The sequence below is a fragment of the Amia ocellicauda genome, chromosome 6 (assembly GCF_036373705.1).
Source record: "Amia ocellicauda isolate fAmiCal2 chromosome 6, fAmiCal2.hap1, whole genome shotgun sequence".
Lineage (NCBI taxonomy): Eukaryota > Metazoa > Chordata > Actinopteri > Amiiformes > Amiidae > Amia > Amia ocellicauda.
The window spans coordinates 40,659,509-40,681,665 of NC_089855.1; the positions used below are offsets into that span (position 1 = coordinate 40,659,509).

At 44.3% G+C, this 22,157-nt stretch overlaps 1 protein-coding gene and 1 long non-coding RNA gene across 2 annotated transcripts in view; both read right to left on the reverse strand.

The window, feature by feature from the left end:
• Positions 1-1,902: 1,902 nt before the first annotated feature.
• LOC136751498 (uncharacterized) lies at positions 1,903-3,566 on the reverse strand. Its single transcript, XR_010817016.1, has 3 exons — positions 3,237-3,566; positions 2,606-2,668; positions 1,903-2,140 (listed from the first exon to the last, which is right to left on the reverse strand). It is a non-coding gene; the product is annotated as an uncharacterized LOC136751498 (long non-coding RNA).
• A 3,184-nt stretch (positions 3,567-6,750) lies between these two features.
• Positions 6,751-22,157, reverse strand: part of cacng2b (calcium channel, voltage-dependent, gamma subunit 2b) — a 41,429-nt gene continuing 26,022 nt past the window's right edge. Inside the window, exons 2-4 of the mRNA XM_066707162.1 lie at positions 16,735-16,818; positions 10,182-10,322; positions 6,751-7,545 (exon numbers count right to left, since the gene is read on the reverse strand). Of these exons, the coding sequence (XP_066563259.1) occupies positions 7,010-7,545; positions 10,182-10,322; positions 16,735-16,818 (761 nt within the window). The 3' untranslated portion in view covers positions 6,751-7,009. The remainder of the gene's footprint in view (positions 7,546-10,181; positions 10,323-16,734; positions 16,819-22,157) is intronic.

Here is a 22,157-nt window from a genome sequence, read left to right on the forward strand (position 1 = left end):
TTCAGCCTTTCCTCCGTATATCTAAGAGAGGTTGATTTCCACAGGACCTTTACAACATGTACAATAAATATATGGAGGACAGACAAAAATAGATTTCAAATACTTGATTACAGTGCATCAGAGCCCACCATTAGAGATAGTGTGATGCTGCCATTGTGCTGTAGTGTGAGAAAGAGACAGTTTAATCCCCAGACAGACAGCAGAGGCCTCAGCCCTAGTCCTCCCCACTGCTGTGACTGTTCTCCCTGTGAGACTTTGTGCTGAGCTGAGGTCGGTGGTACAGGTGTGCAGTGCAGCAGCTGAGCAGACAGATCAGGGGGACAGTGCTGTGTGCTGCTGTGGTCGCCATCTTGCTGGAAATTGGAGGTTACTGGAGGAAGTTGAGAAAGCCAGGACTACTGACAGCACTACAGCACCCACAGTCCCAGCAGAGTTCAGCACAGGAATTGTGCCAGAGGACCTACACCCTGCTGCTCGCAGCCCTCCGAAAGACAGACTCCGTCCAGCAGACCCTACCTGTGCGACTGTGTCTGTCTGTGTATGCATGCATGTGTGTCTGTCATTTCAAATTCTAGACAAGCTTTATTAGCATGACGAGTCTACCCAAGTCTTGCCAAAACATTTAGATTGAGTGTCTGTGCAGATGTTGCTCTGTGTACGTCTCTCTGTGTGTCTTCTGCTTCTCTGTGTGTTCCTCTGTGTCTCTGGCTGTCCCTCTACGTCTCTGTGTGTCACTGGGCGTCCCTCTGCATCTCTCTGTGTCTCTGGGCATCCCTCTGCTTCTCTGCCTGTTTTTCAGGCAGCTAGGTGAACAGTGCGTCGCCGGCAGTATTAGTATTCTGTTCCTGCCTCTAGTGTCACACTGCATCGACTGCAGAGGACCAGTGGTCTGGGGGTGCAGTGCCAGGGAGCACCACCAGAGGGAGTAAGAGTGCAGTGGATCTCCCTGATAGGTGAGGAGAAGAGAGGTGAAGAGAGCAGTGGAGTGGAGGCTGCAGTCATCCTCTCCACTGCAGGGAGCCAGATGAAGACCCACTACACTGACAAACTGAAGCTGACACACATACACACATTCATACTACACACTTACACACACCATCTCCACACCCCTGCCTTTCACACTCTCTTTCTCAAACTCTCCATCCCTGTGCTGGTGTGTGCAGCAGCAGCAATTCTTCCTCTCCAGCAGGTGGTGCTGCTCTGTGCTGACCTCCACGCTATAACTCTTCTTCTTCCTCCCCCTCTCCCCCTCTGGCTCTTCTGCCAGCAGCACAGTGATCACACAGCTTTACACTACACACACTGGCCTTTGATCAGCTCCCTGGGACACAACACAGCGAGAGAGAGAGGCACCGAGGGAGAGTCACACAGACTGACAGAGAGAGAGAGAGGTAACTGGGTCTCTCTCCAGACGAGTAGTTGTCTACCCTGAACCTAGGGGCACTGCTGGTCTATTTTATTAGTTAAATTAACTAAAACTCTGCCTTGATTTACTTTTGTGGACAAACGCTAAAGTCTCCTCTTTTGTCTACACCCCTCTCGCTCTCTCAAATTGAAATTTAAAAAGCTTTATTGGCATGGCCAAAGATAGTATGGCCAAAGCAATAATGACAATTATCAAGAACTATAAACATGAATAATGACAATCATAATAATAATAGGAATGACAGGTGATATTAACAGTATTTACATACAATAATTCCATAGGAGGGATAAGGTTTAGTGAGCAGAATGATTCAGTTGCTGCTCATTGGTCATGCCCACCTCCTGCCTCCTGCCTCCTTCAGAGTAAGGCGATGTCAACAGATTGACTTTGATATCAGAACTAGAGGCACACGCCCACATTTCATTTGCTGAGCAGGCCGTATATGCGTGCAGTTATTCAGAACTCCGAATACCAGAGGGATGTTAGGGGCCGGTGGAGAATTCGGTCTGTCAGGTGGTGCGAGGGCCCTGCCAGCTTTTATGCCTGAATTGTTGTTTTTTCCAGAATTTTTCAATAAAGAGGTTAAAAGGTTAAAAGGTCAAAAGTCTCCCTCTCTCAGCTGCCAGAGAGTTCCCAGGAGGGAGGCAAGGTGGCAGTGGTGGGTTGGGGGAGGGGGCAGTCTCTCACTCCTGTATGTGCACTGTGCCTGTGTACCTGTTCAGAGTGGGACAGACAGAGAGAGAAAGAGGGATGGAGAGAGAGATTCAGTGACCACAGCCTGGCCATTAGGTGTGTTTACACTGCCATTTCTGATCCTGATCAATTGCATCGGTAGCATTTGGTCAAATGCACCTCTCAGGGAGATGATACAGATCTGGATCAAATGCATCGGTTGCATTTGATCCTGGTAGTGTGGACGCTCACATGCTTGTTATACAGTGGTTTTCAGTCCTGGTCCTGTAGGACCCTCTATCCTGCTGGTTTTTGTTCCAGCTGAGCTCTCAATTACTTAATTGAACCCTTAATTGAAGTAATAATTTCCTAAATCAGAACCTTTTAATTATTTTAAACAGTAGGGGTTTTAAATGAAGTATAAAATGGTATACGGAACTTATTGTATTAAGGAACCAACATTTGATCAGTTACACAATTTAAAGTCAAATATAAGCAATTTATTACCTCAGTTAACAGTAACAGAAACCAACAGGGTAGGGGCTCCTCCAGGACCAGGGTTGAGATCCACTGTGTTAGAATAATTCAAAACGAGATAAAACAGTTCTTGATATACAATGCCTTGCAAAAGTATTCCAACACCTGCTCAATTCTCTCATATTACTGAATTACAAATGACACATAGAAATTTCACTTGGTTTGATATTTTAAAACATTGAAACTCAAAAACAATTATTGTAAGGTGAGATACTATATGGGAGGGTGGCAAGAAAGAAGCTGTTACTCAAAAAGTACCATCACAGCTGGGTCATTCTCATGCTTTCAGATGGTACTTTTTGAGTAATACCTTTCTTACTACCCTCCCATACAGGGTAGTGTTATGCAGAGCTCTTGATATGGTTGACTGGTGCACCATTACTCCACTCCCAGCCACTGAACTCTGTAGCTCCTTCAAAGTGAGTGTTGGCCTCTCTGTGACTTCTCTCACAAGTCTCGTTTTGGTTTGAGTGCCGACTTTTGAGAGACAGCCTTTTCTTGGCAGTGCCTGGGTGGTGTGATGCAGCTTCCACTTCCTGATTATTGATCCAACTGTGTTCAATGGGATAAACTCTTTTCCTAATCTGTACATATGTATTACCTTAACTCCTGTAGAATGCTGTTTGGTCTTCATTTTCCTTCACATTCACAGCCTGACCAATGATCCTTAAACAGTGGGGGGATAAGCCAAAAAATGTGAGAGGAACTTTAATGGTTCACAGGTGGAGGCCAATGGAAGGTAATTGTGTCCTCGTTAGGACAATTTATTTTTTCTGTGTAAACTGGGAACTTCCGCAGCACAGCAGTTGAATTTTGTATTTTCCTTACAAATATTTCCCAACATAAAACCAATGCCACCTTACAATAATTGATTTTGAGTTTCAGTGTTTTAAAATAAAATATCAAACAGAATGAAATTTCAGTGTACCATTTCAAATTCAGTAAATATGAGAGAATTGGTCAAGGTCTGAATACTTTTGCAAGGCACTGTATAGCTCTGTGTTCTAAATTACTAATTGAATATATACATATAATTAAGTTTGGACATACATGCTACTGCACATGCGACAGTTGATCCTGATCAAATGGCAGTGCATACACGCCACCATTGATCGTGATCAAATGTACCGATGCATTTGATTGGGGTTAGAAATGGCAGTGTAAAAGCACCTATTGAAACGGGCCGCTGTTGGGAACCAAGGGAAGGTTGCTGATAGAGAGATTTGTGTTTGAGAGACAGGAAATGAAATTGGGCAGAGATGCACACAGATAGGTACAGATACAACTGCAGCCTGTGTCTGTCTGTGTGTATCCATCTACCTGTGTAAACCTGTCTGTCTGGTCTGGTCTGTATATATAATTTATTGTTCTCTCTATCTCTCCCTCTCATGTTGCACAACATTGCAGTACATCAGTCAGCCTGCGGAATGTAAAGACAGTGTGTGTGCGGGGGGAAGCAGTGGGTGCATGAGTATGCATCTATGAGTCTAGACTATAAGTTAACGTCTGTGTGAGTGTCTGTGCGTGTGTGTTTGTGCGCATCTGGTTGTGGTTGTGTATGGCTATATGTGTGTCTGTGCATGTCTCAGTCTGTGTTTGTGTGTGTGTGCATGTGTCACTTTTTGTGTGTATGACTGCATGTGTGTGACGTGTGCAGAATACACTGCCTCTAATCAATATGGCATAGCTGGATTCGCTGTCTGTCAGCCGGCCGACCGGCCCCCTTCCCTCTCTCCCTCTCCTCCCACGCTTCACGTGAGCTGGCCTGCTAAAATGGCTGCCTGCTGCAGTGGAGGCTGCTGGATATTTGTTTCTCTCTCTCATTCTTTTTCTATTTTGCTCAGCCCAGGAACTTAGCTTAACTGAGATTTCCTGCAAATGCTGCTGCTACTACTGCTGCTGTACTATACTGCTACTACTCACAGTTCTAGAATTATAGAACTGCCACTGGTAAGAAACTACTAACAGTTCTAAAACTATTTCCCCAGTATACAGACCCTACTTCACACTGACCTCTATAGACCCCAGTATACAGACCCCACTGCACACTGACTGCTCTAGACCTCAGTTTACAGACCCCACTGCACACTGACCACTATATAGATGGGGCATCTGGAATGTGCTTGCGGTGTGGTCTATAACTATGTTTTGATCCAGGAAATGAACATTGCATTTTTCACGTGTGTTTGTATGTGTACATAAGTGTTAACACTGCCCAGTCCTACAGTCCTGGCCCCCAGGCACTTCCTTCTGCAGTGTAGGGGTTGGAGACCCCTGTTCTACTGTTGTGTAGCTCTGAGACTCCCATTAATGTTGCCAAACCATACGACTGTGCTTTTGTGTAGCTTTCCGCAGACATCAGTCATATATGGAAACACATACACGCATATGAGCACAGCCCTCCCCCTCCATAGGAAGGACACAGAATAACAATAATAACACGAAATAGTTAGTGTATATATATTTTTTTGTTCCCTCAGGGGTTCCAATTTTATTCATCACCAGGATTTGATGCATCCAAGTTTAGGATAATTCCATTTTGGCACCTTTTTAGAGTTTTTTTTTTTTTTTTTTTTTTTTTTCTCTTTTAAACAACACAACGCGAATCAGAAAAGAAAAAATGTCTAAGGCTGTGTGAAGAAAAAACAAAGAAATACATTCAACCCACTCATACATACAAACGCATACATACATACATACACACACGCACACATTTATAAAGAACGAAATCTGTTTTTAAAAAGTTTCGTTTTTGTTGTCGTTTCTGTTTGTTTCACCCAAAGCATAAAATAAAAAAACGGGGGGGGGACCGAAAATAAACGAAAGAAAAATAAATGTACACACAACAGTAACATTTTTTTACTTTGCGTCTTCGCGTTTCCCTTATTATTAGTATTACTTTTTAAAACTTAAGTTTCTCAAGAGCAGATTCGCTGTATCTTTTAATTTTTTTTTTTTTTTAGCATGCATGTAAATTCTTTTTTAATTCATTTTACGAGTCACTTAACGTCGTTGGTTCTCCAACTCGTCTTGATTTGTGTTGCGTCGTTGAATTCATTTGAACACCATGTCCGTCTTTTGTGTTTTTTTTTTTGCAAGTTTATCCTCCTTCTTTTGCGTCTTCTTTCCCTCGCTTTTATTTTTTAATTATCCTGTCGTTTGAAATTAGTCTTTTTTTCTGAAAAGTATTCAGATCCCCATTATTTTCCTTGAACGAACGGACGAATTCGCCAATTTCTGTTCATCCCCGACACGTCCGCGTGTGGTGCTTGGGCGCGCGCTCCTTCAACGACACGGAAAAGAAAGAGGGGGAGAGAAAAAGGTGGAAAAAGGAGTGAGTGAGACGAATATTAAAAGAATAGAATTTGTCTTTTTGTATCTTGACTGTTGTAGGGCTTCTCTGGTGCCCAACCTCGACCCCTCCAACGGTCAAAATAGGAAATTCCGCTTCTTCGGTCTGTCCTTCGTCTCGGCAAGTCCTTCAGTCGTTTACATTTTGTTAAAAAACTTTTCACTTAAGAAAAGTTTTCATATTTTTCTTGTTATATATATATATATATATATATATATATATATATATATATATATATATATATATATATATGTGTGTGTGTTGGTTTTTTGCAGAGTTCATTGTCTGGTAGTTCCTCTCGCTGTAGACACCCAAGCCATCTCGTATTATTATTATTTTTAATTTGACTGAAATTACTTTAAAAAAATGATAAAAAATAACGAAACAATCGGTGATGGGCAGCGGCAGTGGGGGAGAGATTGGAGAGGAGTGGAGAGGGGATGGCAGACTGAGACCTGTGGCCTCTGTTACACAGAGGAGAAAAAGCCAATGGCGTCAACCGAAAATAGTCAAAAAACTAAAAATAAGAAAAACATAAAGCAATTGCTGCAAGCTACCCTCCTCTTCCCCCTCTGCTCTCCACTCACCCCCACCTCACCACCTGCCCACCTAGCACCCCTGACATGTCCACCCCCCCGGAGCTGTGCTCCCCAGTTCAGCTTTACAATCATTATTTATTCATCTGAAAAATCTTTAAATAATGGTAGATGGGAATTCATGCAATTTTATGTTTTTTTTGTCTTTTCTCAAAATGGAATTTGCAATACATATATATATATATATATATATATATATATTGCAAATTCCTACACACACACACATATAAGAATATACATGCACACACCACATACATATTTCAGTGTGTGTGGTGTGTGTGTGTCTATGTCTATATCTATATCTGTATCTCTATATATTTTTTATTGAATTGTAATTGCTGGGCTTTCCCATCCCTCAGCCTCTCTCCCTCTCCCGCATGTCTCTCCCTCTCTCTCTCTCTCTCTCTCTCTCTCTCTCTCTCTCTCTCATACGGGCGTGGTGCGGCGGTTGGCAGTGTTGGTGTGGGCCGAGTCCTTGAGGTCCTTTTGCACGCAGTTGTGGACCTGCAGGAAGTTGTGGTCCCTCTCGGAGTTGTAGGTGGCGGTGGGGGTGGGGGCAGACTTGAGTGTGTCCCTGGTAAGGGTGTACATGGAGATCTCGGTGGAGGGCAGGGTGTTGAAGCCCTTCAGGCCCACGGGCGAGGTGTCGCGCGAGTGCGAGGGCTCGGTGGAGCGTGAGCTGGACCGCGAACGGCGCCGGTACCGGTACCGGTAACTGGGGATGCGGGTGATGGCCGAGCTCTGCAGGTAGTCAGTGGCGCGCGCCCCGGCTCGCAGCTGCCGGTGCCGGTCGATAAACATGTGCACTGCCAGCACGCCCACCATCTCAGCGATGATGAAGGACAGGGCGCCGAAGTAGAAGGACCAGCCATACGAGTAGCTGTTCTTCTTCGAGTCGCTCTTGGACGGGTCACCCGCGTTGGCTGATATGTACACGATGATCCCGATGATGTTGCTCAGGCCTGGGGCAGAGAGTGGGAAGTTAGAAAGCATTGAGGGAAGCAGTGAACATACATCCACATACAAGCCACATATTCTACAGTCCACACAGCGCTGGCTCCAGTCTGGGCCACTATACTATACTATACTATACTATATACAGTGAGGGAAAAAAGTATTTGATCCCCTGCTGATTTTGTACGTTTGCCCACTGACAAAGAAATGATCAGTCTATAATTTTAATGGTAGGTGTATTTTAACAGTGAGAGACAGAATAACAACAAAAAAATCCAGAAAAACGCATTTCAGAAAAGTTATAAATTGATTTGCATGTTAATGAGTGAAATAAGTATTTGACCCCTTCGACTTAGTACTTGGTGGCAAAACCCTTGTTGGCAATCACAGAGGTCAGACGTTTCTTGTAGTTGGCCACCAGGTTTGCACACATCTCAGGAGGGATTTTGTCCCACTCCTCTTTGCAGATCCTCTCCAAGTCATTAAGGTTTCGAGGCTGACGTTTGGCAACTCGAACCTTCAGCTCCCTCCACAGATTTTCTATGGGATTAAGGTCTGGAGACTGGCTAGGCCACTCCAGGACCTTAATGTGCTTCTTCGTGAGCCACTCCTTTGTTGCCTTGGCTGTGTGTTTTGGGTCATTGTCATGCTGGAATACCCATCCACGACCCATTTTCAATGCCCTGGCTGAGGGAAGGAGGTTCCCCCAACATATAATGTTTCCACCTCCATGTTTGATGGTGGGGATGGTGTTCTTGGGGTCATTCCTCCTCCTCCAAACACGGCGAGTTGAGTTGATGCCAAAGAGCTCGATTTTGGTATCATCTGACCACAACACTTTCACCCAGTTCTCCTCTGAATCATTCAGATGCTCATTGGCAAACTTCAGACGGGCTGTACATGTGCTTTCTTGAGCAGGGGGACCTTGCGGGCGCTGCAGGATTTCAGTCCTTCACGGCGTAGTGTGTTACCAATTGTTTTCTTGGTGACTATGGTCCCAGCTGCCTTGAGATCATTAACAAGATCCTCCCGTGTAGTTCTGGGCTGATTCCTCACTGTTCTCATGATCATTGAAACTCCACGAGGTGAGATCTTGCATGGAGCCCCAGACCGAGGGAGACTGACAGTTATTTTGTGTTTCTTCCATTTGCGAATAATCGCACCAACTGTTGTCACCGTCTCACCAAGCTGCTTGGCGATGGTCTTGTAGCCCATTCCAGCCTTGTGTAGGTCTACAATCTTGTCCCTGACATCCTTGGACAGCTCTGGTGGAGAGTTTGGAATCTGATTGATTGATTGCTTCTGTGGACAGGTGTCTTTTATACAGGTAACGAGCTGAGATTAGGAGCACTCCCTTTAAGAGAGTGCTCCTAATCTCAGCTCATTACCTGTATAAAAGACACCTGGGAGCCAGAAATCTTGCTGATTGATAGGGGATCAAATACTTATTTCCCTCATTAAGATGCAAATCAATTTATAACTTTTTTGAAATGCGTTTTTCTGGATTTTTTTGTTGTTATTCTGTCTCTCACTGTTAAAATACACCTACCATTAAAATTATAGACTGATCATTTCTTTGTCAGTGGGCAAATGTACAATATCAGCAGGGGATCAAATACTTTTTTCCCTCACTGTAGTCCACCCTGCACTGCTTGTACATGCACCCGGTAGATGTTCATAATAAGTAGCACCTTTAGTTTAAATCTTTTTATCTTTTCTATTTTTATATACATGCTATTTTTTCTCTCTGTTGTTTTGTTCTGTGTATCATCCCATCATTCAGTACTCTGTGAGTATGCTTGTATGTACTGGGTGTGCACGTCCTCAGTGTACTTCTGTTTCAATCAAGATTTATTTCATTTTTTATTCTTTTCATTCTCTTTTTTATACTTTTCTCTAGTTTTTTCATTATTTTCTTAAGTTGTCTTTCATTCATTTCTGTTGCATTCTTTTCTTTTTATCCTTTTTACTTTTTCTTTTTTCTTTCTCTTCTATTCTTTACTTTCATTTTTATCCTTTCATTTCTCTATTCCATTGCTTCCTCCTTTTTATTTTTTAAATATATATTTTGCATGCTCATCCCTTCCTCGCGGCTCTGTCCCGTGGCTCGGTCTCAGCTGTGGCTGTGTGTCGGATGGGCCCTATTAAAGTGTGTCAGCATATTTATAGAGTCTAATCCCACTGGGTTGCTCCTGCCCTAGCAACAGGAAAAGGAGGGGGGAAAGAAAAAAAGGCGAGAAAAGAAAAGTCACAGATAGAGGACTGAGAGCTCTCCTGAGGGGAGGCTGCCCAGATCCCTGACACACTCAGTGACACATAGGGCAGCCCAGTCTGTGCTCTCCTGCAGTCGACATCTCAGTCCACTCAAAGGATGTGCAGTGAGGGTTCTGACCCCCCCCCCCATACTATACTATACTATACTGTACTATACTATACTAGTCCACACAGGACTGGCTCCAGTCTGGGCCCCTATTCACAACATTACAGTTTTAGTGCAGCTGTCTCTGTGGAGTCCAGTTGAGTTCAGGTCAGTTGTAAGCCATGTTGTTGCCAAACAGATACACAGCCAAGCAACAACAAAAAACTCGCACATACAGTGTGTATGTGTCCCCTCCCTTCCTCTCCCCCTCTCCCTCTCTCTGACCTGCCGACACAAAGAAGATGCCCGCGCTGAGGATGATGTTGTGCCTGGTCTTGTAGAACTCACTGGCGGCGATACACAGGCCTCCCATGAACAGGAGGATTACACTCAGGATGGGGAATATACTGGAGGCTCGCACTGCACCTGCACAGAGAGAGAGAGAGAGAGAGAGAGAGAGAGAGAGAGAGAGAGAGAGAGAGAGAGAGAGCTGGTGAGGCAGAGACACACAGAGAGATATAGTATAGTGTAGGGTCCCATACTGGAGCCAGCACTGTGTGGACTGCTTGTATGTGTGTGTGTGCAATAGTGTACCCTTTTGTAATAAAGACCCCCAGGGCAAAGCAAAGTGTACAGAGCTGTACTGCTGTGGGTGGCCGACCAGGGTCTCAGTGCAGCAGCTCTAGTGGCTGCTGGCAGGGAGAGACAACGTCTGTTCTGTGTTGATGATTAAGAAGCAGGTTTGTTACTGTCTTTGGAAAAGGCCTGAGGAGTAGCCTGGAAAGATCCTGGAGTGACTGACTGACTGACACACTGACACACTGACTGACTAATACATCGACTGACTATTACACTGATACATGGGAAAAGGGAAAAACTAATGGAAATTCCAAAAGGAGGATATAAAACTACAAACAAATTACAATTAAAAAGCCAAGGAAAGCCAAATTTGGTCACTGTACAGTATACCGACTAGATAAGGACACCAAAAAGAAATTGATAATAATGATAATAGTAATAATAATAATGACAATAGTGAGAATAACTATAATAATAATAACTAATAATAAACAAATACATTAAATGTGAAATATTAATTAATCTGTATAATAATTTAAATAACGATAATAATAATAATAACAATAATGTAAAAATATTCCTGTACATTTGGGTGAATTCTGCTTCTTGCTTCTTGTGATTTTCCAGATTATCTGAAAATATATATAAATTGTATAGTTCTTGCAGGTGAAGGGATGTGCCCCATTGGCTGCCCCAAGTGACCAATCCCTGAGCAGCTCGTACCACCCGTGTGACTGGGCAGCTGAGTACATTCCTACTTTCTTCCTCTATCTTTCTTTTTTATCTCTTCCTCTCTGTGCTGCAGTGTTTTTCTCAAGCTCCAATGACTTACAATGTAATTAGCCCACTTCAGGAAGCACCGTTAATTGCCCTGAGTTACGAGCTGATTGACCAGGGTCCCTGTGCGTCTTTCTCCCAGCTTGTCCTGCTTGCACGTTGCATGTGAGCTGTGGCAACTGGGCAGTAGACAGTTGGGACTGCTGTGAAGGAGTAAACTGGGCTGCTCTGTAGTCCCCTTGACTCTCACTGGCTCGCTCCGCATTGGTGCAGTGAGCAGTAAAGATACAGGGGCACTGTACTGTACTATGTCTCTCCAGGACCAGGGCTGGATACCCTGCTGAATTGTACTGTGTCTCCACAGATAGCGCCCCTCTGGCACACCAGTAGAGTATAATGGACAGTGTTAATTACACTACAGCAATTGCAGAATGACACTGTCTCTAATGTCTCTAACTGCCCACTAACACACTAATGAGCACAACTGATTCATGTTCTCATTATTAATTATGCTGCATACGTGATGATTGATGCCAGACGGTCTTGCATGTTAATCACCTTGGATGATATAGATTGCCAGTTGACCTAATAATAATAATGATAATAATGATATTAACTGTAGTAGTAGTGGTATTTCACGTGTGTCTCAGTGGGGTTTCTGTGGGATAGTGGGTGCTCTTGATTAGTGGTGCTGTCTTTCTGTGCCTGTCTGTCTGCAGTGTGACTCTTAATTGTGACAGTGCTGAGGGAGAGAGAGAGAGAGGGAGATGGGGGCAAGGGAGAGGGAGAGAGAAGCTAATCGAAATGTATCGATCAGCCCTTCAGTGTGGGCTGGCATGGCTGGGGTTATTGTGTCCAGTGACTGCCCCCTCAACCACACACACATATGCATGCACGCATGCACACACTGTCACAGGCATGCACACACTCACATACACAACCTCCATCCGGAAAAAAAGACACACAGTGTTATCAGTCAGAGTTCAGGGACACAGCGTACAGACACCCTCACAGACTTGCTTTCACACGCAGTGCAGTGTGCTGCGATATTAAGGTCACACCCCCTTATGGCGAGCTAGTGCTATAACCCCCCAGTGTGTGCTCAGATATGCAGTGTTGCTGTGGCACAGTACTGTGATCAGAGCTCTAGCCCTAATAATATTATTTGGATTATAGCATAGGGTAGTATAGTGCCTGGTCTCTCTCTCTCTTTCTCTCTCTCTCTCTCTCTCCTCAGAGAGTCAGTATAGTACAGTATGGTAAAATATAATGCATTATAATAAAGTACTGTACAGTAGAGTACAGTAAAGTATAGTAAAGTGATGTACTGTATAATATAATGTGGGGCCCATCCTTTCTCCCACTCTCACTCATCTGTGTTTTAATGTCTGTGTTTACTCTCATGTGATGGCATGTACATTGACAGGAGCAGCTGTGTTGTGTGGGGGGGGCTTTTCCATTGGAATGGGAGAGGAGGATTGTGTGCGTGTGTGTGTGTATGGATAGGGGGGGGTCAGTAAATTAGAAAATGTGGCCGACTACATACTCTCCTCTCAACTCTCAAAACAGGCACCACTGGCACTTTCTCTGCCTCTCTCTCTCTCTCTCTCTCTCTATCTCTCCCTCTGCCCCTCTCTTTGTCTCTCCTTCTCTCTCTCACATCAAGGGACATTGATTTTAGGAGCCACAGTACAGACTGAGCACTGAGAGTGTCTGAGTGTGTCCGTGTGTGTGCATGTGCGTGTGTTAATGAATGAGAGTGTCTGAGTGTGGGAGTGAATGTGTTTGTGTGTGTGTGTTTGTGACAGCTCTTCAAAGGACATCAGGACATATGATGGCAGATTAATAATAATAATAATTAAAAAAAAGATACTACTAGTTCTAATAATAATGTTTATTAACAGAAGCCCTTATCCACGGCAAGTTTCAGTTGCGACAATGTATCACAATTACCCATTCATACAGCTGGGTTTTTACTGGAGCAATCAAGGTACAGCAGCAGTGTCTGCCACCTGGGATTGAACCCATGAGCCTCCACTCCATACTGCTCATCATCATCAAATAATAATAATAATAATAATAATAAAAATAGTAGTAGTAGTAGTAGTATAGGGTCTGTTGGTATTCCCCATGCCTGTGCCCCCCTGCCTGTAGCTCCTCCCTGGCCTGTGGTGGAGCTCTGAATACAGGCTGAGCACAGAGAGCAGCAGCCAGAGGACCTGGCCTATATAACAGCTGTAGCCTGGGCTGGCCACACTGCCGCAAACACACCACAAAAGTGATGGCTGCTTTGAGGAATGGAGTAGTTATTCTGGTTGTGTTCTGTTGTGGTGCAGGGGTTGCTGTCGCCAGGGCAGTGTGCTCAAGTTTGGGACTGCTTCCCCTTTCACCTTCACATCCCAATCAGTTGATACAAAACGGTAAGGTAGGTCTCCAGGACCAGGGCTGGAGAACCTGCTGTACTGTACCTTTCTGGGCCCCTATTTTATACTATAGTCCACAAAGTGCTGGGCTTATACTATGCTACAGTGCATCCAGAAAGTATTCACAGCGCTTCACTTTTTCCACATTTTGTTATGTTACAGCCTTATTCCAAAATGGATTAAATTCATTATTTTCCTCAAAATTCTACAAACAATACCCCATAATGACAACATGAAAGAAATTTGTTTGAAATCTTTGCAAATGTATTAAAAAAAAAAAAAAAAAAAAAAAAAAAAAGCACATGTACATAAGTATTCATAGCCTTTGCTCAATACTTTGTAGAAGCACCTTTGGCACCAATTACAGCCTCAAGTCTTTTAGAGTATGATGCTACAAGCTTGGCACACCTATTTTTGGACAGTTTCTCCCATTCTTCTTTGCAGGACCTCTCAAGCTCCATCAGGTTGGATGGGGAGTGTCGGTGCACAGCCATTTTCAGATCTCTCCAGAGATGTTCAATTGGGTTCAAGTCTGGGATCTGGCTGGGCCACTCAAGGACATTCACAGAGTTGTCCTGTATCCACTCCTTTGTTAGCTTGGCTGTGTGCTTAGGGTCATTGTCCTGTTGGAAGATGAACCTTCGCCCCAGTCTGAGGTCCAGAGCGCTCTGGAGCAGGTTTTCATCAAGGATGTCTCTGTACATTGCTGCATTCATCTTTCCCTCGATCCTGACTAGTCTCCCAGTTCCTGCCACTGAAAAACATCCCCACACCACGATGCTACCACCACCATGCTTCACTGTAGGGATGGTATTGGCCAGGTGATGAGCGGTGCCTGGTTTCCTCCAGACATGAGTTCAATATTTGTTTCATCAGAGAATTTTGTTTCTCATAGTCCGAGAGTCCTTCAGGTGTCTTTTGGCAAACTCCAGACGGGCTGTCATGTGCCTTTTACTGAGGAGTGGCTTCTGTCTGGCCACTCTACCATACAGGCTTGATTGGTGGAGTGCTGCAGAGAAGGTTGTTCTTCTGGAAGGTTCTCCTCTCTCCACAGGGACACGCTGGAGCTCTGTCAGAGTGACCATCAGGTTCTTGGTCACCTCCCTGACTAAGGCCCTTCTCCCCCGATCGCTCAGTTTGGCCGGGCGGCCAGCTCTACAAAGAGTCCTGGTGGTTCAAACTTCTTCCATTTATGGATGATGGAGGCCACTGTGCTTATGGGACCTTCAATGCTGCAGAATTTTTGCTGTACCCTTCCCCATATCTGTGCCTCGATACAATCCTGTCTCAGCGGTCTACAGACAATTCCTTGGACTTCATGGCTTGGTTTGTGCTCTGACATGCACTGTTAACTGTGGGACCTTATATAGACAGGTGTGTGCCTTTCCAAATCATGTCCAATCAACTGAATTTACCACAGGTGGACTCCAATCAAGTTGTAGAAACATCTCAAGGATGATCAGTGGAAACAGGATGCACCTGAGCTCAATTTTGAGTGTAATGTCAAAGGCTGTGAATACTTATGTACATGTGCTTTTTTTGTTTTTCATTTTTAATACATTTGCAAAGATTTCAAACAAACTTCTTTCACGTTGTCATTATGGGGTATTGTTTGTAGAATTTTTAGGAAAATAATGAATTTAATCCATTTTGGAATAAGGCTGTAACATAACAAAATGTGAAAAAAGTGAAGCGCTGTGAATACTTTCCGGATGCACTGTGTATTGTACAAAGCTGGCTCCAGTCTGGGCCCGTATACTACTATAGTATACTATACTACAGTGAAGTGTATCCGCAATGGTGCAGCAGTGAAACAGTCTGGGAAAAAGTGCCGGTGAGAAAAAGTACAAGTTGGGCCTGAAAGAGGCAGATGGAGGCCAGAGAAGGCTGTCCTACTTCACTGCGCCTGAAATATTTATGGAAGTGGGTGTCCTAATTGGCAAACCTCTGGGAGCTGCAATCTGCTCGCATGTCATCTTTCTCGCAATATCCCATATAGATGCATATAGAAATATATAGGTGAGGTTTTAGCTTATATAAAACAGAGAATAAAAAGTGTGACAGTGTGTGTCTCAGTGTGGGAGTGAGTTTGAGTTTGTGTGAGTGTGCTCAGTGTACTTAGAGTACAATCAGATGGAATTACAGGATCCCTGGCAACTGAAACTTTCAATACCTATTTATTTATTTATTTATTTATTTATTTATTAATTGATTAATGTATGTATTCATTAATTTATTAGAAGCATCTGCAATCAGATTAGAGGTCCTTCTTGGACACAAAAATAAATGAAAAAATACATACATAAAGGCCCAGTTTCTTATTGCATATCTCAGCTGCATTGGGAGATCAGAGTTTTCACACAGTCTCCTTCCTCTACAGAGCAGGATAGACCTCTTTCACTGGAATGTGCACACCCTTGTTCCTGCTAGGTCTCTGTTGCCATCTTGGGTGGGTGGGACCCTGTCTGGCTGTGTCACCGCAACCCTCTTGAGTTACATACAGTGTCAGTGTGAGCTAGGCTGGGCTGGGGTCTAGGCCAGAGAAAGGGGTCTTCATACAGTGATTGATCGCCGTTGATTGAGTGGCTGGGCTGATCGATCAGGGCTTTTGATGTCCCCTGTCTACTGCTGCACTGTGATGTGCTGTGCTGTGTAAGCAGGGTGAACTCAGCAAACTGCCACTCTGGGTCTCAAAGGAACACCGCCCACACATAGACAGACACAGACACACAGACACAGATGACAGTCACATAAGGGGGCACTTCTTTACACAGAGAGTGGTAGGGGGCTGGAACACACTGTTTCTCATGTAGATGATACACCGACAGACTGACTGATAAACATACTGATCAATCTGCTATTACTAACTATCCTGTACTGTACTGTATAATTATGTTATGCTTGTGTGTGTGTGTCAAGAGGATCAGTCTATGGGTTGTTGCCCATGGCAATCAGAATTGGGCTTGGAGATGGAACTGACTGATCAGACCAGTGTTACCAGATGACAGGAGTATGGGGGCACACTAAAAAGAGATGGAGAAGTTTTTTAGATGACTTACGTAAGAAGTACTCTGCAGTGTCAGCCTCGTAGTCAGTGTCCTCTGGAAAGTGGTCGATCTGTTTACACAGCCCTTTAAAATTCCCTGTACACGAGAGAGAACAGGAAATTAGGGGCACAGATGAAATAATAATACAAATAATGAAAAATAATTTAGTTTTAGTCTCCTGCCCCGCAGAGACACATATAATCACACAAAGACAATATCACACACAGACACTTGCAATCACACACAGACATGTAAAATGACTGAAGATGCACAGTACAGAGCACACAGACATACATATTCATTATATATGTTATGTGATGCTATCCCAGTTCAGCCAGCCTAACTCTGGACAGTTGTCTCTCTGGGGCTGAATCAGTGTCTCCTCAGTCTACTGACAGCTCCCCCTGACACACCAGTAGAGTGTAATGGACAGTGTTTATTACACTACAGCAATGGCAGCATCACACGGTCTCTAATGGGGGGCTGGGAGCACTGTGAAATATACCTGTGTATGGGACACCTGGATATGGAGAAAGTGGTGGAAAGGATGGAGAGAGGTATGTGAGAGAGAGAGGGTGGGGTGAGGGAGTTAGGAAGGAAAGGCTAGTGAAAGAGAGGTTGGGGTGAGACAAAGGGAGAATGACAGAATGACAATGAGATCAGGAGAGAGGTAGAATGGAGGTAGCAGTGATAAAAGGAGAAAGAAACAGGGACGGGAGCAGGCAGAGGGGAGAGGGTGGTGATAGAAGGAAAGAGAGTACAATAATAAGGGTTAGAGAAGAGAGAAGAAGGATGGGCATTAGAACAGAAAGGAGAGTGAGAGAGAGTAGTGTTTACTAGCGAGGAGGGAGGGGGCAGAGGGGGGGCTGTCATTAACAAGGTCCCGAGTGAGCGTCTGTTCGTTAGTGCCGTGTTTAAGCAGCCTGTTAATTACCCTTCCCCTGCACACGCCCGGGCGCAATTAAACGGGCCCTGGTAATTGATGATTAGGGGTTAAACCCCAGTGTCCTCACAGACTGCCTGGAGACAGCTGAGCACTGCACTCAAACACACATAGGCTGACACACACACACACATACACACCCACACACACAAACTCTCATACATGGACACACACATGCACTCTGACTATACTATACTATAGATAATATACACCGATCAGCCAAAACATTATGACCACTGACAGGTGAAGTGAATAACACTGATAATCTTGTTATCATGGCACCTGTCAGTGGGTGGGATATATTAGGCAGCAAGTGAACATTTTGCCCTCAAAGTTGATGTGTTAGAGGCTGGAAAAATAGGCAAGCGTAAGGATCTGAGCGACTTTGACAAGGGCCAAATTATGATGGCTAGACGACTGGGTCAGAGCATCTCCAAAACTGCAGCTCTTGTGGGGTGTTCCCGGTCTGCAGTGGTCAGTACCTATCAAAAGTGGTCCAAGGAAGGAAAAGCGGTGAACCGGCGACAGGGTCATGGGTGGCCAAGGCTCACTGATGCATGTGGGGAGAGAAGGCTGGCCCGTGTGGTCCGATCAAACAGACGAGCTACTGTAACTCAAATTGCTGAAAAAGTTAATGCTGGTTCTGATAGAAAGGTGTCAGAACACACAGTGCATTGCAGTTTGTTGCGTATGGGGCTGCGTAGCCGCAGACCAGTCAGGGTGCCCATGCTGACCCCTGTCCACTGCTGAAAGCGCCTACAATAGGCACGTGAGCATCAGAACTGGACCACGGAGCAATGGAAGAAGGTGGCCTGGTCTGATGAATCACGAGTTCAAGGTGTTGACTTGGCCTCCAAATTCCCCAGATCTCAATACAATTGAGCATCTGTGGAATGTGCTGGACAAATAAGTCCTGTCCATGGAGGCCCCACCTCGCAACTTACAGGACTTAAAGGATCTGCTGCTAACGTCTTGGTGCCAGATACCACAGCACACCTTCAGAGGTCTAGTGGAGTCCATGCCTCGACGGGTCAGGGCTGTTTTGGGACCTACACAATATTACACAGGTGGTCATAATGTTATGGCTGATCGGTGTATAGTCCAGACAGTGCTGGCTCCAGTCTGGGCCCCTATACGATACTATAGTCCACATAGCGCTGGCTCCTGTCTGGGTCCATATAATATACTATACTATACTATAGTCCACACAGCGCTGGCTCCAGTCTGATAACAGTGTCAGGTGTCTGTGTGCTCTGTTGTGTTCTCAGTGAGAGCTGCATCAGCCCTCTCTACAGCTGTCTGCAACCTTGATATTAATAGCAGCAGTAGTAGCAGGAATATGAGTAGCAGCTTCAGTAATTGTAGCATTAGCAGTAACACTATGGTACTGTACACTACGTTACACTACACTACATTACACTACAGTACTAAAGTGAAAATCCCCTTCAAAATATTTCACATGGTATATTGTGTTTTTCTCAGATTAGTAAAGCACAGTGAAGTAAAATACACGGCACTATCCTTCACTACACAACAATACGTTACACTGCATTACACTCCACTCCACTCCACTGGACTGCACTAGACTACACTACACTGCTACACTGCACTGCACTACACAGCCCTGGTAGACCATGGTTTACTGTACTCAGGGCTGTGTGTGTGTGTGTGTGTGAGGTGTGCTGGTACGGTGTGCAGTGCAGGACCCACAGCTACAATGTTCTGTGCAGTCTGAGGCTGCCAGTAGCTGCAGGGTGACAGTAGTTGACAGTGTGGTGATAGTGGGTGACAGTGCGGTGCTGTTCCAGGACTGGTTGCCATCACCACTGTCCCCATAATTAGCTGCCCGAGTTAATTGGACCACCACGGTGCGCAATTCCTAGGAAGGGAGCGAGTGTTTGCATGAACTCTGTGTTTCATTAAGTAATAACAATAATAATAATCATAATCATAATGATCATAATAGTAATGGAGATGATGATGGCGGTCCTTGTGCTAATACTGCTACCAAAGCCATTGCTTCTCCTGCTCCTCCCGATCATTAAGAAACAAATTAATTAGTTTGCTGATAAAAAGGTTGAGACTTTGGATACACCTCAGAATAAGAAATAGCTATACTCTGTGGTATAGTACAGAACAGTATAATATAGTACATTATAATATACTATAGTACAGCACAGAATACCACAATATTACACTTAAATTGATTAGTCTAGCACAGTATAGGATAGCATGTTGAGGTATACACAATACAGTAGAGTGTAGTGACATAGGCATGACATAGTATAGTACACATAATAGAGAACAGTATAGCATCATGAGGTATAGTATACATAATATAGTACAGTGTAGTCTAGCACAATGCATTATAATACAATGCACACAATACTGTATTGTGTTACATAATCAATCTGTCAATTACTCTTGCCTCAATGAAAAGTGCAAAGTTATCACAATGTTGGCACACTGTTTTACTGTGTTTTTGTTTGGTGCACTGGCACGGGCTCATCGCTGTCCCAGCTCATATCGGGTGAAACCCCAGACGCCCCCCATCTCTCATCCCTCTCCTCTCTCTGCTGCTGACCCAGCTGTAGTGGTTTCTGTTGTTGCTGTTGTTGCTATTGTGCAGGTTGTAAGTTTGCATATTGAGTTTCTCTGCTCTGGCTCTCCACACAGATCACTGAAGGGCAGGGGTGTAGCCAAGGCAACGGGCAATCAAATTTCTGATGATGAGTACTATACACATCTGTCCAGGTGTATATATACAGCACAGTACAGTACAGTACAGTACCGGAGCTCCAGTCAGTGTCCCCATTCTATATTCTTATATTCTTGTAGATTATAAAGTAGAATATAAAACTGCTATCCCCCCCCACCCCTCTCTCACGCTCTGTGATGCTGTTTCTCCCCTTCCCCCTTCCCAGTCCCTCTCCTCCTTGTTCTTTGTAGTATCAGATTGCTATGATGTCCCATCTATTCTCCCCCTCTCCCTCCTTCCCCTGTGTCCCTCTTTCCCCTGCCTCCCTCTCTCTTTCTCTCTCTGTGTTGCTGTTTCTTACTGCTGACACAGAAGTTTTAAGGAGAAACACACTCAGTCACACACTGTCCCTCGCTTACACCCCCCCCCCCACATACAGAGTAAGACACATTCAAAACCTCAACAGAAGTACATCCCTCCCTCCTTCCATTGACAATAGTTGCTTGACCCTAAGCAGCCTGTTTCTGCGCTGTGGGAGGAAACTGGACCCCCCAAAGAAAACCTAGGCTGCCCCAACAGGGGAGAACAGGCACACCCCACACAGGCAGACACGCCCAAGGGACTAGAATCGAGGAGTTGGGAGACAGACGCGGCATTCCTTTTGCCACCAGGCCGCCCGAAAATAAATACTACCAAAACAATGAAACAGGAATTCATTTGATTCCTATTCAGTTATTTATTTACATTCTCTATATATTCACTTTGGCTACAGTGCCTTTACAGCAATAATCTGTTGCCTAGTAACAGTGGTTCCCACGCCAGAGCATAGTAAACTGTAGTGTTGCACAGTATAGTACATTGCAGTACAATTAAGTATAGTATAGTACAGGAATGTAAAATATAACATTATATAGTACAGAATAGTATTATACTATAGTATAGCAAGGAAAGGAATGTATAGTACAGTGCACTATAGTAAAATATAGTACCGTGCGGAACAGCACACTCACAGACACTCAAGTTCACAGTTTATTTGTATACATGTATAGCTATATAGATAGAGAGATAGATGCACAGCTAACAGTGGGCAATGCTCCCAGCACCCCATTAGAGCCAGTGAGATGCCGCCATTGCTGTAGTGTAATAAACACTGTCCATTACACCCTACTAGTGTGTCAGGGGGAGCTGTCAGTTGACTGAGGAGACACTGATTCAGCCCCAGATAGACAACTGTCCAGAATTAGGCTGGCTGAACTGGGATAGCATCACATAATATAAAGGGATATATAATGAGTGTGTATGTGTGTGTGCTATGTACTGTGCACCTTCAGTCATTTCATGTGACATAATGATCATTTCTGTGTGTGATTGTGTGTCTGTACGATTGTATGTGTCTGTGTAATTGTGTGTGTAATTGTGTGTGTTTGAAAGTGTTTGATTGTGTGTCTGTGTGTATAGTCTAGCAAATTGACTTTGTACATTTTTAAATTACACTGCAGTGATGTATAGGCACAGATAGACAGACTGACAGACAGAGCTCCTGTGTCCAATACTGGATCCAATCCATAGATAGATAGATAGACAGAGAGAGAGTTGTATATTACAACTGCTAAGGGGATTGTTTCACACACAAAGCATGTAATAAAATGTGCAATTAAAACAAAAAACTCAAATGATGCCACATGAAAACCACAGCTACAATAATAATAATAACAATACATTGTGTTGGGTGTGCAGGCTAGCTCCCTCATAAGCGCAGCCACTTACGAATCACCAGAAATGACGACGCTCAGT